The sequence below is a fragment of the Phyllostomus hastatus genome, unplaced genomic scaffold (assembly GCF_019186645.2).
Source record: "Phyllostomus hastatus isolate PE091 unplaced genomic scaffold, TTU_PhHast_1.1 phas_scaffold_46, whole genome shotgun sequence".
Lineage (NCBI taxonomy): Eukaryota > Metazoa > Chordata > Mammalia > Chiroptera > Phyllostomidae > Phyllostomus > Phyllostomus hastatus.
Window position 1 is genome coordinate 2037585 of NW_025334032.1, and position 16937 is coordinate 2054521.

At 36.4% G+C, this 16937-nt stretch overlaps 1 protein-coding gene and 1 pseudogene across 3 annotated transcripts in view; both read left to right on the forward strand.

The window, feature by feature from the left end:
- Positions 1-16937, forward strand: part of RCBTB1 (RCC1 and BTB domain containing protein 1) — a 67372-nt gene that overhangs the window by 39326 nt on the left and 11109 nt on the right. For 2 of the 3 annotated variants that reach the window (XM_045821419.1, XM_045821417.1), the window contains exons 8-11: positions 615-805; positions 13282-13408; positions 15846-16063; positions 16520-16650. In XM_045821419.1, coding sequence (XP_045677375.1) covers positions 615-805; positions 13282-13408; positions 15846-16063; positions 16520-16650 — 667 coding nt within the window. The remainder of the gene's footprint in view (positions 1-614; positions 806-13281; positions 13409-15845; positions 16064-16519; positions 16651-16937) is intronic. The other variant, XM_045821420.1, reaches the window with a different exon arrangement.
- On the forward strand, positions 9902-10277 carry LOC123807482 (annotated as a pseudogene).

Consider the following 16937-nt stretch of genomic DNA (forward strand, 5'->3'; position numbering starts at 1 on the left):
AATAGATGCTTAATGTTTGTTCAGCCAAATCATGAGGTATGTTACCTACTAAGTTTTAGGATGTTGACTTTTGATTCTGGGACCCTGCCTAAGAAACAGACTGAGAAATAGAGTAACTCTGGCTTGATGCCCATTTGGCTTAGGGTGTTCAGAGTTCATGACCCCTAGGCCAGTGTTTATCAGCCTGATGAGTGTTCTGAGCTCTGGTAGGGGGTGAGAGAAAAAGTTGTATTTGTAAGGAAATAGTATATTGAAGATAGTTTTGTTTTGTTTTGTTTTGTTTTTGCTATGGTCTAAGCCCCCAGAACTGTCAGAACATTTTGTCAGAGTCCACTTTCCTCCTTTACTTTGGTTTGTAGTCCCTTTTTCCAAATTTTCCTCAACAATTATATATTATTCATCTTAACTCAGAAAGAGGTTGAAAAGTAGGGCAACAAGGAAGTACTCCTGTTCTATCATTTGGTTTTGTCTGTAGGACATGATAGCTAATGTCCCTTGATCTTGAGCTGTTTTTGAGGTGTTCCAAGCATGAACATTTTATTTACCTTGTGTAATATGTTGTAAGTTTTTGTAGTACAGAAATGACACATCCATTTTTTCTTAAAATATTTCAGGGTAGTAGAAATTGCAGCCTGCCACTCTGCCCACACATCTGCCGCCAAAACCCAGGGTGGTCATGTATACATGTGGGGCCAGTGCCGGGGCCAGTCAGTGATCCTGCCTCATCTCACCCACCTCTCCTGCACGGATGATGTGTTTGCCTGCTTTGCCACTCCTGCTGTCTCCTGGCGCCTCCTGTCTGTTGGTAAGAAAGCTCAAGGCTACTTCCACCCAGGAAGAATCATCCTGTCAGCTGACCAGTTTTCCTGCATATTTGCTGGTTATTTGCCCTTTCAGGTTCTAGAATGTTTTATTCCCCATTAAATTTAATCTTTCCTTAAATTAAATTTGCTTAATGAAATTTATTGATATGTTATAAAACATTACATGGATTATTTTCTCCCCTTGTTTTCATTTTAATTGAGGTGAAATTCATGTATTACATAAAATTAACCATTTTAAAGTATACAATTCAGCAGCATTTAGTTATTTATAATGTTGTGCAACCTTCATTGATACTAAATTCTGAAACAGTTTTATCAACCTAAAACAAAACCCTGGTCCTATTAAGCAGTCACTCTATGCTCCCTTCCCCACAACCACTGGCCAATTTGCTTTTTATTCATATGTATTTAACTCTTTTGGACATTTCATGTAAATGGGATAATACATTATGCAACATTTTGTGTCCAGCTTCTTTTACTCAATATTTTTGAGACCCATTCATGTTGTAATATGTATTAGTACTTCATTGCTTTTTATAGGTGAATAATATTCCATTGTATGTATATACCACATTTCATTTATCCATTTATCTGTTGAGGGATATTTGGGTGCTTTCCAATGTTATATTCACAACAACATTATTGTGAATAATGCTGTTATGAACATTCATGTACAGATATTTGTGTGAGTAACCTGTTCCTAAGTACTTTTATTGTTATACTAAATTCATTATGTAATTCAATATAATATGAACCAAAAATGAATTTTAGAAAAGTGAGGAACTTATGGTTTTGAAGGTGATGTCTTAGCCTCACCTTTTCTTTCAACCAGTTTCAAATACATTTATTTTAGAGGGGCATCAAAACAGAGGTAGTAGGGTGTTACAAAGGGTAGTAGAAATCAGGGTGTTTTTTCTGAGTAGACATTAACAGAGATCTTAATTTCTTTTTATTTCTTGTTCATTTCTGCCTTTTTCTTCCTAGCTATTCTTTCCTTTATATGAAGAGGAAAGAAATAGGTCATAATGCATCAAGTTTGAACACTAATGTAACTCTTGATGACCAAAGGGTTTGGGTTGCTCAGCAATTAATATTGAAAGCTAGTCTTATAATACATGTCATGCTGAGTTGTGTCAGACAGCTGGAGCTGTGCGATTATCAGGTGACCATTCTTTATGGTCTTACAGGCAAGAATATGTTTAAGCAGAGGTAAGCTGCTATTCAACTTAAAGTGAAACAGTGAACATTTTCAGATTTTTTATAATACAACCCTTTTTTACAGTGAATATTGTGATTAGAAAAATTTAGTTCACCATAAAAATACTAGAAAAAAAAACAGGCATTTCTTAGCAATAATTTTCTCTTAGCAATAATTTTTTTCTGATATATTGCCTCAGGCAATGGAATAAAAAAAATAAATGTGCTTGTCATCTAAAAAGCAAAGGAAACCATCAGCAGGATGAAAAGACAATCCACTGAATGGGAGAACATATTCTCCAATAATACATCTATGTGATAAGGGGTGTATATCCAAAATTTATAAAGAATGCAGAGAGCTCAACATCAAAAAAACAAACAATCCAATTAAAAGATGGGCCAAGGAACTGAATAGACACTTCTCCAAAGAGGATATACAGATGGCCATTAGACATATTAAAAAAGAATCATCATTAATCATCAGAGAAATGCAAATTAAAACTACAGTGAGATGTCTCCTCATACCTGTTAGAATGGCTGTCATCAGTAAATCAGTTGTTGCAAGGATGTGGGGAGAAGGGAAAAATAAGTGTTGCAAGGATGTGGAGAGAAAGGAACCTGCATGCAGTATTGGTGGGAATGCATATTGGTGCAGCTACTGTGGAAAATGGTATGGAGTTTTCTTAAAAAATTAAAAATGGACCTGTTGGATGTCAGAGGAAGGGCAGTGTGAAAGATCCCCTTGAACTTTCAGTAGTAGAACATCTATCACTCAATAAAGGATTCCCTGCTTAACACACAAAATGCCTGAGAGATCCACACATTGAAACATCTAAAGGTACGTGAGCCAGAACAAATGGAAGAGATGAGAATGTAGAAGGACTGAGAAGATCCACAGATATAGCCTTGTAGCTGGAAGCTCTTGGTGGGGCTCAGCCTGGAGAGAGGAGGAATTCAGTTGTAGCTGGTGCACCCTTCAGCCAGGAGGAACAAAGAGATTTGAAGGAACAAAGTGATTCTTGCAGGTGTGAGCTGTGGGAGCTTCAGCTGAATCCAGAGACCTGGGCAAGGACACAGCACAAGGGTGAGGCCACGGTTGTCGGGTGGTGAGATTCCTGAAAGAGGGACAAAGCTGTGGAGCCCTGCCATTCCTAGCCTCCCAGAGCTCTCCTCCCTTCACCCTTGGTATCAGGTAGTGGAGCAAATTAATTGCAACCCAAGACCTGCTCCTGCAGAATCACATTTTTCCCTGAGCAAAGGACACACTCTGTGACCTATCCTGGGATGCAGGGAGGACCCTGTGGAAGTCTGAGGTTGTCATTACCTAGAGGGCAAAACAACAAAGAAGCCGGCCTGTTCCTCAAACCTACCCCACCTCCACACATTTGCAGCATCTGGCTATGGAAGTTGCACTGGGACTTCACAGAACTAAAAAGTTTGTAATTCAGAGCCACCTACTGGAAAATAAAAGAAAGACCTCTTTGTATTAATCTGCTAGAGAAGTACCACTTATACATAGATGCCTAGAAAGAAGAAATCCATCAAATACCATGAAAACAGAGAAAACAAGGCAGCTCAGAAAGAAAAGGAATCTCTGGAAAACATACTTGAGGATATGGAAAGATGTAGTATAAATGACAGAATGCAGATTGTGGTTCTGAAAATACTTAACAAGAAGCGAGAACATACAGGCAATTTAATGCACTCAGATAACAAATAAAATGAGTGTATTACCAAACAGATTGAAAGTTTAAAAAAGAACCAAACAGAAATTCTAGAGATGAAGAACTCAGTAAAAGAGATCAAGAATGAACTAGTGAGCATAGGAAATAGAGCTGACCAAATGGTGGAAATAATTATTTATATGGAAGATAGAAATCTAGAAATGATGCAGAGAAAAAAAGAGAAAGACTTGAGCATAAAAAAATGAAAGAGCTCTACAAGAACTATCTGACTCCATCAGAAAGTGCATTATAAGAATAATAGGCATACCAGAAGAAGAACAGAGGGAAAAGGAAATGGAGAGTGTATTCAAACAGATGGTTGATGAGAAGTTCCCAAGCATATGGAAAGTGCTAGATTCTCAAATTCAAGAAACAAATAGAACACCTAGTTACTTCAGTCCCAAAGAGGCCTTCTCCAAGGCACATTGTATTAAAACTATCAAAAATTAATGACAGAACTTCCAGTCAAGAGGGAAGTATAGGTAAACATGCTCCATCTCCTTGCACAGACACAGATAGAATTACAGCTAGACATCCAAACAGATAACACCTAGAACCATCATAAAATCGATTTGTATGGAAGTACAACAACCAAGGATATAAAGAAGCTACATTCATCCAGAGGGGTAGGAGGGGTGGAGTTGCAGAGACAGGTGGAGAGGCATGGAAACACACTGTGGTGCAGAGAGGTAGCAGCAGCAGTGGAATAGGTGGTCCAACGTTCACATGTGGTAGATAAAAGTCTGGAGGGACACCTTGGGAGTGATCAATTACTGCCCTAAGCCAGACCATACAGCCCAGGGTTCCAGCACTAGGAAGATAAATCCCCAACTTCTATCTGTAAAAACTAGTGGGGGTGGGTCAGCAGAAGATTTTCAGGAGATTCTGCTTAAAGGGCCTGCACAATCTTAAAACATATGCAGACACACCTCTTCTGGGATTCAGTACCAGGGCAACAGATGGAAGGGCACCAGTTGCACAGAGAAAGTACCAGGCAAAACTCCAGAAGCCAGGCAGTGGCATTGTCCCCTCTCCAAGCTCTCCCCCCAACAAAGAGCCACAAAGCAGTGAAACAGGCTGCCCCACCCTGGTGATTACCTCAGGTTCTGCCCCATAAGATTTATAGGTGCCTTTTCTACAACAGGCCATGCCACTAAGGTAGGGAGTCAAAGCAGCTCTACCTAGTGCACAGAAACAAACACAGGGAGGGTGCCAAATTGAGGAGACAAAGAAATATAGCCCAAATGAAAAACCTAGAAAAAGAACTAAAGGGAATGGATATAATCAGCCTATCAGATGCAGAGTTCAAAACACTGGTGATCAGGATGCTCAGAGAACTCATTGAGTATGGCAACAAAATTAAAAAGACCCAGGAAGAAATGAAGGTTATAATAAGCGAAATAAAAATCTATAGGGAATCAACAATGGAGGGGATGAAGATGAGATTCAAATCAACGATTTGGAACATAAGGAAGAAATAAACATTCAAGCAGAACAGCAAGAAGAAAAAAGAATTAAGAATACTATAAGTTGCCTCTAGGGCATCTCTAAGCGTACCAACATCCAAATCATAGGGATGCTGGAAGAAGAGGAAGAGCAAGAAATTAAAAACTTACTTGAAAACGTAATGAAAGAAAACTTCCTCAACTTGGTGAAGGAAATAGATGTATAAGTCCAGGAAGCACAGATGGTCCCAAACAAATCGGACCCAAAGAGGAACACACCAAGACACATCAAAATTAAAATGCCAAAGATTAAACATAAAGAGAGAATCTCAAAAGCAGCAAGAGAAAAGCAGAATTACCTACAGAGGAGTTTCCATAAGTCTGTCAGCTGATTTCTCAAAAGAAACTTTTCAGGCAAGAAGGGAGTGGCAAGAGGTATTCAAAGTGATAAAAAGCAAGGTCCTACAACCAAGTTACTCTACCCAGCAAAGCTGTTATTTAGAATGCAAGGGCAGATAAAGTGCTTCCCAGACAAGGTAAAAACTAAAGGAACTCATCATCACCAAACCATTATTACATGAAATGTTAAAGGGACTTATCTAAGAAAAAGAAGATCAAAACTATGAACATTAAAATGGCAACAAATTCACAACTATCAACAACTGAACCTAAAAAAAAAACACAAACAAGCAGACCAGGAACAGAATCATAGATATGGAGATCATTTGGAGGGTCATCAGCTGGGAGGGGGAGGGAGAATAGAGGAAAAGGTGCATGAATTAAGAAACATAATTGGTAAGTAAAAAATAGGGTAATGTTAAGAATACTGTAGGAAATGGAGACGCCCAAGAACTTATATGCATGACCCATGCACATGAACTAGGGGGCAGAGTGGATTACTGGAGGGAATGGAGAGAGGGCAAAGGGGGAAAAATTGGGTCAACTGTAAAAGCAAAATTAATAAAATTCTTTTAAAAAATTAATGACAAAGAATTCTCAAGGCAGCCATGGAAAAGAAGAAGGTAACCTATAAAGGAAAGCCCTTTAGGTTATCATTGCACTGCTTAGCAGAAACTTTACAAGCCACAAGAGAGTGGAACCAAATATTCAAACTATTGAAAGAGAGAAATTACCAGCCAAGAATAATATAATATTTAAATTTATTCTTTATATATGATGGAGAAATAAAGACATTTCCAGACATCCAGAAGCTGAGGAAATTTATCACCAGAAGACTTCTATTGCAGGATATACTCAGGGGAGTTATTCCACCTGAAACAAAGAACAAATGTCACAAAACTACCAGTAAGATCACCAACAAACAGCATAAACAAGGATAATTTGGGACACCAAAAACATAAAAGGGGAGGGTGTAAAGGTCTTAATTTATAAAGCAGGATGGAGATCAGATGTGTTCAAAAGAAAAAGGACTCCTGTATACATGAAACTTTCTTTTTCATAAACCTAATGGTTATCACAAAGGAAGCCTCCCAAACTGAGACACATAGCTTACGAAAAAGAGGAAATAAGTATGGAATACCACTAAACAAAAACAACAGACAGAAACACAAAGGAAAAGACCTAATGGAGGAACATAGCTACCAGAAAACAACAGATGAACTGGCTGTAGGAAAATTCTCAGGAATTTCAGGAAATACATCATGTCCTGAATTCTCAGGAAATACATCAATAATCACCCTAAATGTAAATGGATTGAATTCACCAATACAGAAGCACAGATTAGCAGATTCGATCAAAAAACAAAAGCCAAGCATATGCTGCCTCCAGGAGACACATCTAAGCTGTAAAGACAAAGTTAGATTCAAAGTGAAAGGATTGAAAATGATTGCCGAAGAAAATACCATCCACAGAAAGTAGGTTTAGCCATACTTATATCTGATAAGACAGATTTCAAGATAACAAAGAAGAGACAAATACTGGCATTTTATGATGATAAAGGGGACACTGCATCAACAAGACCTAACACTTCTCAATATATATGCAGCCAATCAGAGAGCACCAAAATATGTATAGCAACTACTAACACAACTAAAGGGAGAGGGAGACAAAAACAATCATAATTGGGGACCTTAATACTCCATTGATAGCTCTAGATAGATCATTCAAACAGAAAATCAATAATGAAATATAGACCTTAAGTGACACATTAGAGAGATCAAATGGATATAATGGACATTTACAGAACCTTTCATCCTAGAACATCAATTTATACATTCTTCTCCAGTGCACATGGAACAGTCCTAAGGATACACCTTATTTGGTGTAACAAAACTAGCCTAAAATTCAAGAAGATTGAAATTATACCAAATATATTCTCTGAAAGCAATACTTTGAAATTGGAAATCAACTGCAAAAAGGAAGTAAAGAAACCCACAAATATGTGGAGATTAAACAACATAGTATTTAAAAAATTAGTGGTTAAAGAAGAAATAAAAGGTGACATTAAAAGATATAGAGAGATAAATGAGAATGACAGTACGACATACCAAATCTTCTGGGTAGCAGTGAAAGCTGTTATAAGAGGGAAGTATATGGTCCATCTTAAAGAACTAGAAAAAGAAAATCAATCCAATGTCAACAGAAGAAAGGAAGTAATAAATATTAGAGCAGAATTGAATGAAATAGAAAACAAAAGACTATACAAAAAATTAATACAACAAAGAGCTGATTCTTTAAAAATATTAATAAAATTGAAAAAAATTGGCTGGACTCACTAAGGAAAAGAGAAAAGACTCATGTAAATTTACAAACAATCAGAAATGAAAGAAGTGACGTTACCATAGACATTACAGATATACACAGGATAATACTAGGATACTATGAAAGACTATATGCCACCAAATTCAATAACCTAGGAGAAATGGGTAAGTTCCTAGAAATACATAACCTTCCTAGGCTGAACTATGAAGAACTGAAAAATCTAAATAGACAGCTAAACAGTGAAGTAATTGAAACAATCATCAAAAACCTCTCCCAAAATAAGTGTCCAGGAATGGATGATTTAACCAGTGAATTATTCCAAACATTCAAAGAAGATTTGATACTTATCCTCTCAAACTCTTCCAAAAAACTGAAGGAGAGGCAGTACTTCCCAACACATGTTATGAGGCCAACATAACCCTGATTACCAAAATCTGGCAACGATACCACAAAAAAAGAAATCAACAGACCAGTATCTCTGCAAAAATTGCCCTGACTGGTGTGGTTCAGTGGATTGAGTACTGGTGTGCAAACCAAAAGGTTGCCAGTTCAATTTCCAGTCAGGGCATGTGCCTGGATTCCAGGCCAGGTCCTCAGTTGGGGGCATGCGAGAGGCAACCAATTAATGTTTCTCTTGCTCATTGATGCTTCTCTCCCCCTTTTTGTCCACCCCTTCCCCTCTGTTTGAAAATAAATAAATAAAATATTTTAAAAATAAAAAAATAAAGTTACAAGAATCCTAAGAAAAATACTAGCAAATCAGACACAACAAAACATTACAAAAATCGTACATCACAGTCAAGTTTGATTCATTGCAGGGGCACAAGGATTGTTTAACATATGTAAATCAATCAATATAATACACCACATTAAAAAACAAAGGATGAAAATCATAGGATCTTATTAATAGATGCAGAAAAATCATTTGATAAGATACAACATCCATTTATGATATAAACAATAAAATGGGTATAGAAGGAAAGTACCTCAAAATAATAGAGGCCATATGTGACAGACCCTCAGCCAGTATTATACTCAGTGGTAAAAAACTGAACACTTTTCCTCTAGAATCAGGAACAAAACAAGGATGTCCACTCATCACTATTTTTCAGCATAGTTCTGGAAGTCTTAGCCAGAGCAACCAGGCAAAAGAAAGAAATAAAAGGCATTCAGGAAGAAGTAAAAGTGTCACTTTTTGGAGATGACATGATTCTGTTTAAGGAAAACCCTTAAAGACTATACCAAAAAGCTTTTAGAAACAATAAACTGTAAAGTTCCAAAGTCAATATTCAAAAATCCACTGTTTTCCTATATTCTAACAATGAAACTTCAGGAAAAGAAACAAAAAAATAATTGTTTTTGCAAATGGAACCAAAAGAGTTAAAATACCTGGGAATAAACTTAACAAAAGATGTAAGGGACCTTTGCACTGAAAATTACAAAGCATTATTAAAAGAGATGGAGAAAGACACAATGAAATGGGAAGATATTCCATGTCCATGGATTGGAAGAATCAACATAGGTAAAATGGCCATATCACCCAAAGCAATATCCATATTGCATTCAGTCCCCATCAAAATCCCAATGTCATTTTTTAAAGAAGTAGAACAAAAACATCAGATTTGTGTGGAACCACAAAAGACCCCAAATAGTCAAAGCAATCCTGAGAAGAAAAAACAAAGCCAGAGGTATCATACTACCTGACTTCAAATTATACTACAGAGCTACAATAATCAAAACAGCATGTTATTTCCCCCCGCCCCCCCCTAACAAAACAGACACACTGACCAGTGGCCCAGAACCGAGAGCTCTGAAATAAAACTACAAGTATATGGGCAAATAATTTTTTACAAACAAGCCAAAAACACACAATGGAGAAAAGAAAGCCTGTTCAATAAATGGTGCTGGGGATTTTCCTGCCATTGGGAAGTTGCGCAGAGGTGGAGGCTTGGATGCATTCAAGATTCAGCTCCACCTATAACCTACTGTTATGGCTAAGGAAAGCATCACTGCTGGAGGTGTAATGGACATTAATACTGCTTTACAAGATGTGCTGAAGACCATCCTCATCCATGACGGCTTAGCACGTGGAATTTGTAAAGCTGCCAAAGCCTTTGTGTGCTTGCATGCAACTGTGATAATCCTCTGTATGTCAAGTTGGTGGTGGCTCTTTGTGCTAAACACCAAATCAAGCTAATTAAGGATGACAGCAATAAGAAACTAGGGGTATGGGTAGACCTTTGTAAAATCATCAGAGGGGGAACACCTCGTAAAGTGGTTGATTGCAGTTCTGTGATGGTTAAGGACTCTGACAAGGAGTCTCAGGCAAATGATGTCATCAAGAGTACTTCAAATGCAAGACATGAACAAATAAACTCTGCATTTGTTTCTCAAATGAGTGAAAATGGTGCTTGGAAAATTGGAAAGCCACATGCAAAAGAATGAAACTCGACTATAGTTTGTCCCGTGTACAGAAATTAATTCAGAAATGTATCAAAGACCTAAGTATATGATCTGAAATAATAAATCACATAGAAGAAAACATAGGTACTGAACTTATGGACCTTGGTCATGGAGAACATTTCATGAATTTGACCCCAAAGGCAAGGGAAATAAAGGCAAAAATACATGAGTAGGACTATATCAAACTAAAAAGCTTCTGCACAGCAAAAGAAACTGCCAACAAAACAAAAAGGCAAACAACCTAATGGAAGATGGTATTTGCAAATACCCACTCCAACAAAGGGATGTGGGTATATAAAGAACTCATAGAACTCAACACCAAACAAACAAACAGTTCAATTAAAAGCTGGGCAGAGGACTTGAATAGACACCTCTCTCAAGAAGACATACAAACATCCCACAAATATATGAAAAACTGTTTAACTTCTTTAGCTATTAGGAAAATGCAAATCAAAACCACAATGAGATACCTTCTCTCACCTGTTATAATGGCTATTAACAAGAGAAATAGTAACAAGTGCTGGAGAAGTCATAGAGAAAGGAGCCCTTATTCACTGCTGTGAGAACATAAACTGGTACAGCCACTATGCAAAACGGTAAGGCAATTCCTCAAAAAAAAAATAAAAAGTATCTACACAAAAACCTTAAAAATGTGTATTGGCAAAGATTTATGTACCTCTATGTTTATTGCAGCATTATTCACAGTGGCCAAGACATGGAGTCAACCAAAGAAAGTGTCATTCAGTAGAGGATTGGATGAAGAATGTATGGTACATTATACTATGCATTACTGCTTAGCCATATGAAAGGATGAAATACTGCCATTTGTGACATCGGTGGAACTTGAGAATATTATACTAAGTGAAATAAGTCAGAGAAAGCTAAGAACCATATGACTTTACTAATAATGTAGAATCTAGTGAACAAAATAATGAGCAAAATAGAAACAGACTATAGAGAACAGACCAACAGCTGTCAGAGGGGAGGGGAATTGAGGGATTGGATGAAAAAGGTGAATTGATTAAGTAAAAACAAAAACAAAAAGAACACAGACAACATTTTGGTGATTACTAGAGGGAAAGAGGGGTGGGGGGATGTAGAAGAGGGTATAAAGGGGATAAATTGTGGTGAAAGGAGACTTGACTTCAGGTAATGAACACACGATACAATATGCAGATCATGTATTATGGAATTATATACCTGAAACCTCTATAATTTTATTAACCTGTGTCACTCCAATAAATTCAATTAAAAAAAGAAAATTTTATTCACAGAATGGGACTATTTGTCCATAATCACACATACGCATCACAGGCAAAGCACTTTATCCACACCTTCAGATCATATGCTACTTAACCTGCACCTGTTTATAAAAAGCTTCCCCAGGTTTTTGCATCTTAAAATCCTGATCCCAAAAAGACATCCTTTTCTGAAGAAACATCCTAACTTTTTAATGTTAAGCTTGGAAAAAATGTGGTCATTGAATATACTTCTTAGATGATTTCTTTCCCTCTACTCACTAAGTCAGAGTGTTTTTTTCCTCTCAATTTATTATTTCAGAGAATGATAGGAAGAGTCAGATGGTGCCAGAAACTAAGAAAAGGAAAGGGTTATTTCAACCCTTAAGACAATGCAGAAGTAGAGACACTAATAGCAAGTTGTTTTCTGGATAGTCTCTATAGTAATCTGGACTCTTGGACTCTTTTCCCATCTTAGTTATTTCCTTTCTTTTATTTACCTGTGATCCAGGTTATAGGGTCAGGGAAAGCACAATTTTTGAGAGATTGCCAACCTTTCCTCCCTAGCCAAGAAAGCTCTGCATTGTTTGTGGGTTGGGTAGCAATAGGTTAAGGTAACAAGGCTCAGACAAGTGATACTTTCTTGTGAGATTCTGATAATAAAACTAGCTCATGGATAAGTTTATGTTAGGTTTCAGTGTAGGTTTTAGTAGTTGTCTCTCCTATAAGAATTTCCCTGGTAACACTAGGTTACTGAGGGACATAGCTAAGTTATTTGATTAAGTCATCACTTTTATCTTGTGGGCAGTTACAACCTATCTCTATCCATAGTAGCTTCGTTCAGTGCCGATGAGAGTAGGGTCTCTGGAACTTTATTTCCCTGTTAGCCTTTTTGTTTTCCTTTGTGCATACATACAAAGCACAAGAAAGTGTTATATGGATTTCTACTATTGCCTTTACTTTTCTTCACAGTAACACAAATCTACTTACATATATCTGTAATCATAATACCAGTTCTCATCAGGCAATGAAATTCTGTTTTTGTAAAACTGTTTCCTTTGAGTATATATTGTTACTAAGTAAGTTAGCTCTGTTTTTAGATAGTGTGTAAGGATTATTGTTTGTACATTAATTTGTAGAGTTGAGAGGGATGTTTAGATTTCAAGTATCAGGGGAAAAATGTACTCTGTGTAAGAACATGACTTAGCATTACCACTTAAGTGGTGAGTTTGTTTCTTGTGACTCCTTAAGTAGAATGTAGTAACCACTTAAAACTACCCCAAAGCAGGGCAAAGGTGTTGTTAGTGTTCCAATCAAGGAAAATTGTCATGTTTTTAGCCCTAGATGAAAATCACTCAAGTTTTTAACAAGTAGTTATATAATCATGGGCTACCTATAACTTTTCTTTTTTAAAAATACACAATTCTAATGACTAATTTAGTATATATGATTGGTTTTGGCCTTTTCAAACATGCATTTCATGGTAGGTTATACACTCAGGATGCTTATTTTAATACTGTGAAATAGATTTGTCAAGTAAGGCATGAACTTTTTTGAAAATAATCTAGTGAAATTATCCATCATGCTAATGATTATCTTTTTGATGTTTGCCACATCTTGGGTATGCTTTCTCAGCTTTCTCTATTACTTATGTGTTCATTGCCTTCAGAACATGAAGACTTTTTAACAGTTGCAGAGTCCCTGAAGAAAGAATTTGACAGTCCAGAAACTGCCGATCTAAAGTTTCGAATTGATGGGAAATATATCCATGTCCATAAAGCTGTTTTGAAAATCAGGTATTTTTGCATGAGATAACCTTACTTTTTCTTTACAACATCTGTTTCTTTGTTATTCCATAAATTGGGTACTGATAAGAAACAACCTTGGCAGTAGAGAGAAATGGCACAACTTCTTTTTGCAGATAGTATCAATCCACTCATTATCAAAGAGTTTTGCGTGCACGTGTGTGTTCACAGGCATACATGTGTCTTTTTGAAAAAGCATAATGTAGTATTTGTCTATATATTTTTTAAATGAAGGATGTTGTGAATATTTATTTCCAAGATACCTATTTACATGGTTAAAAAACCCACAAAACACTGTCAGGGAAAAGTATATATATGAGGTCTGTATGGAAAAAATGCAGCCATTGTTAATATGATGAGAATAGTTGACACCACATCAGTGTAACCCAGCAGCCAAGGAGAGTGGACTAGAATGCGCATGCATAAACAGTGATGACTTCACTGTGCTATTCTGTGGAGGTGGTAGATGTTGTTGAGTGGGCATGTGTACTGTGTGGCCATTGTATTCATAATGACTGAGTAGAGCAATGAATCTGCATCCAATTTTGCATTAAGCTTGAACATTCCTCCACGTAAACTATTTGGATGATGCAGAAGGCCATAGCTATGGGCAGCTGGTGTTTGGCAGCTTCATCACAACAAAACTCTTGCTCATGCATCATGTCTTATGAAGAGTTTTTTGGCAAAACATCGAATCACCCAGGTGACTCAGTCCGCCTACAGCCCAGATTTGGCGTTCTGTGACTTCTAGCTTTTCCCAAAACTAAAATCACTTTTGAAAGGGAAGAGATTTCAGACTGTCGATGAGACTCAGGAAAATACAACAGGGTAGCTGATGGAGATTCCAACAAAGGATTTTGCTAAGTGTTTTAAACAGTGGAAGAGATGCTGGGAGAAGTGTGTGAGGTCCCAAGTTGCCTACTTTGAAGGAGACTGAAGCATCATTGTTCTATGTACAATGTTTCTTGTATCTTATTCAATAAATGTAATAAATTTCATTACATGGCTGGATAGTTTCTGGATAGACCTCGTGTACCTCCTTTTGCTCTTAATTAAAGATTCATTTTTCTCAAGGAGAAAACTCTCATAGTCAGGAATGCTGGTTTTCTGGCCTGGGTGGCATCTAATTCCCAATTAAAGAAAAGTTCTTTAGCTGTATGTCAGGAGTTCTTTGTATAAATGTGATGGAACTTTGTATTTATTAGTAACTATTTGGACTGTTGCTCATTGACGTTGCCATTACAGAGAAAGAGTCACATGAAATCAGACCACTGAGAATTAAACTGGCCATTTACAAGTCTTTTTATAAATGTAGTTAAAAACCTATTTACAAAATAATTTGTTTAAGGGAATTGAAAAGCTCTATGTCATTCATTACTTAAGGGAATAAATATCTGCACCAAGGTATTAGTTGAAAAATGAACTGGAAATGTTTCTGTCTGTGAACCTGTGGACAACCAGGCTATTCCTTTCCTAAATAGTTTTTTGACCCATTTTTATCTATTGTTCCTTGCTTAAACATCCATTTCTTTTTACTTCTCAGATGAAGTAATTCATTAGGTAAGTGGAGCCATTCTTTTGGTATTCTGAATGAAGTTTGAAAACATTTCATGTTTATTTATACTGTATCTCATTTTAGAAGGATTTTAAAAAATTATAAAGTATGTCATACTCTAAGAAAATCTAATATTCAGAAATCAGTTCCTCATACAGGTGGATTTGTACATGTTAATACAATACAAAAAGACCCCCTTAGGTTTCTTGATATCATGGTTATCCTAGTGAATGTGTTTTATAAATACACTAGTAACAGGCTTGGAAGGAGAGGAAAGGGAGCAGGGCAAAGTGAAAAAAACAAAATAGGAAGTGATGGCCATTTGAACATGAGTCAGAAAAAAAAGGAAAATTGTTATGTAAGATAATAGAGTAATAATCAGCTTAACCATAATCCAGTTAACATTTAAAACAGTTTTAAGAGTATGCTGATTGCATAAAACAAAACAAAAGAAAAGCAGATGAGTCATTTGAATGTGTTACTTCGTAGTGATAAGTGTGAACTCTCATTTCTGAATTTCCTTTAATGTCATTGTTTAAAATACATTACTGTACATCTTTTAAACAACAAAAGAGCAAAAAGTCTTTATATGAGTGGGGACTGCCAAATGGAAATGGTAGCACTGCAGAAGTGCTAGGTTCTCCTAGGCTCTACAAATAATTCTTAATATATCATAGGAGGTACTCATCAAAAATGAAAGTGAGTATATGTAAAAGGCAAATATAAAAATCCTTGCTCATGCAATCTTTTTTTTAGGGTGCTAGTTAAAGATTCACGATCCTGGTGTGTGCAAAGCCAATTATAATAAAGATACCTGTAATACATGTTTATCTTATTGTATCAACTGAATTGACTTTTGCTGTTCTGTTTTAGGTGTGAGCACTTTCGATCCATGTTCCAGTCTTATTGGAATGAGGATATGAAAGAAGTGATAGAAATAGACCAGTTTTCTTACCCAGTGTATCGTGCCTTTCTCCAATTCCTCTACACAGACACAGTTGACCTACCGCCTGAAGATGCTATAGGTACTTCAGCCACATTGGGAGTGGCCAGATCACATGGTCAGAAATGTATCTCCTCTTCTTCTTATGGTATTGAAATATGAAAAGTTTCAGATTCATTGGCTTTTATATGGCTTTTTAAAATATTTGAAATAAATATCTTTAAAAATAACATTGCTTGGTTGTAGTTAATAATTATAGACACAGTTTATGACTGGACTTACTTTAATTTTTTAATGTTGAAGTATAATTTCATAATGGATTTAGCATGCCATTTTGGAAACAAAATGAGGGGGGAAATTTTATTTTTCCCCTTCTTTGTACTATAATAAAAATTGTGTAAAATGAGTATAAAGAGGTATGTTTGGGAAGTCAGGGAGGTAGAAAGTAACAAAGAACTTATTTAATAGAACTCTGAGTATTATTCATTAAGAAACTTCTACTGAATTACCAGCATAACTCTGTGCATCAAAATTAAATATATACATATAAACTATAGAAAATTATCATAAGATTTATTAAAATGTCTACACTTTTAACTTTTAGGCCTTTTGGATTTGGCAACATCTTACTGTGAAAACAGACTGAAAAAACTTTGTCAGCGTATTATCAAACGGGGAATCTCTGTGGAGAATGCCTTTTCGTTATTCTCTGCTGCAGTCAGATATGATGCAGAGGTAATGTAAAACCACAAACAGGAACTCAAACCACTATTAACTACCCATGTGCTCCTTTCTCTCACTGAGACAAGGACCATGATGAGTAACTTCCCTTCTATTTAGGAAATCAGTGAAGTGACTGATCCCTGAACAATGAAATCTGGTCTTGCTTCTTCATTCTCTGTTCATTATTTCAAACATGGTTATTCCTGTACTTTCATTTTTAACTAAGATAAGAAACTGAGGTTCCAGCAGCTGTACTACAGGTTGGAATATGAAGTGCACACCTAATTGGACTAACAAAC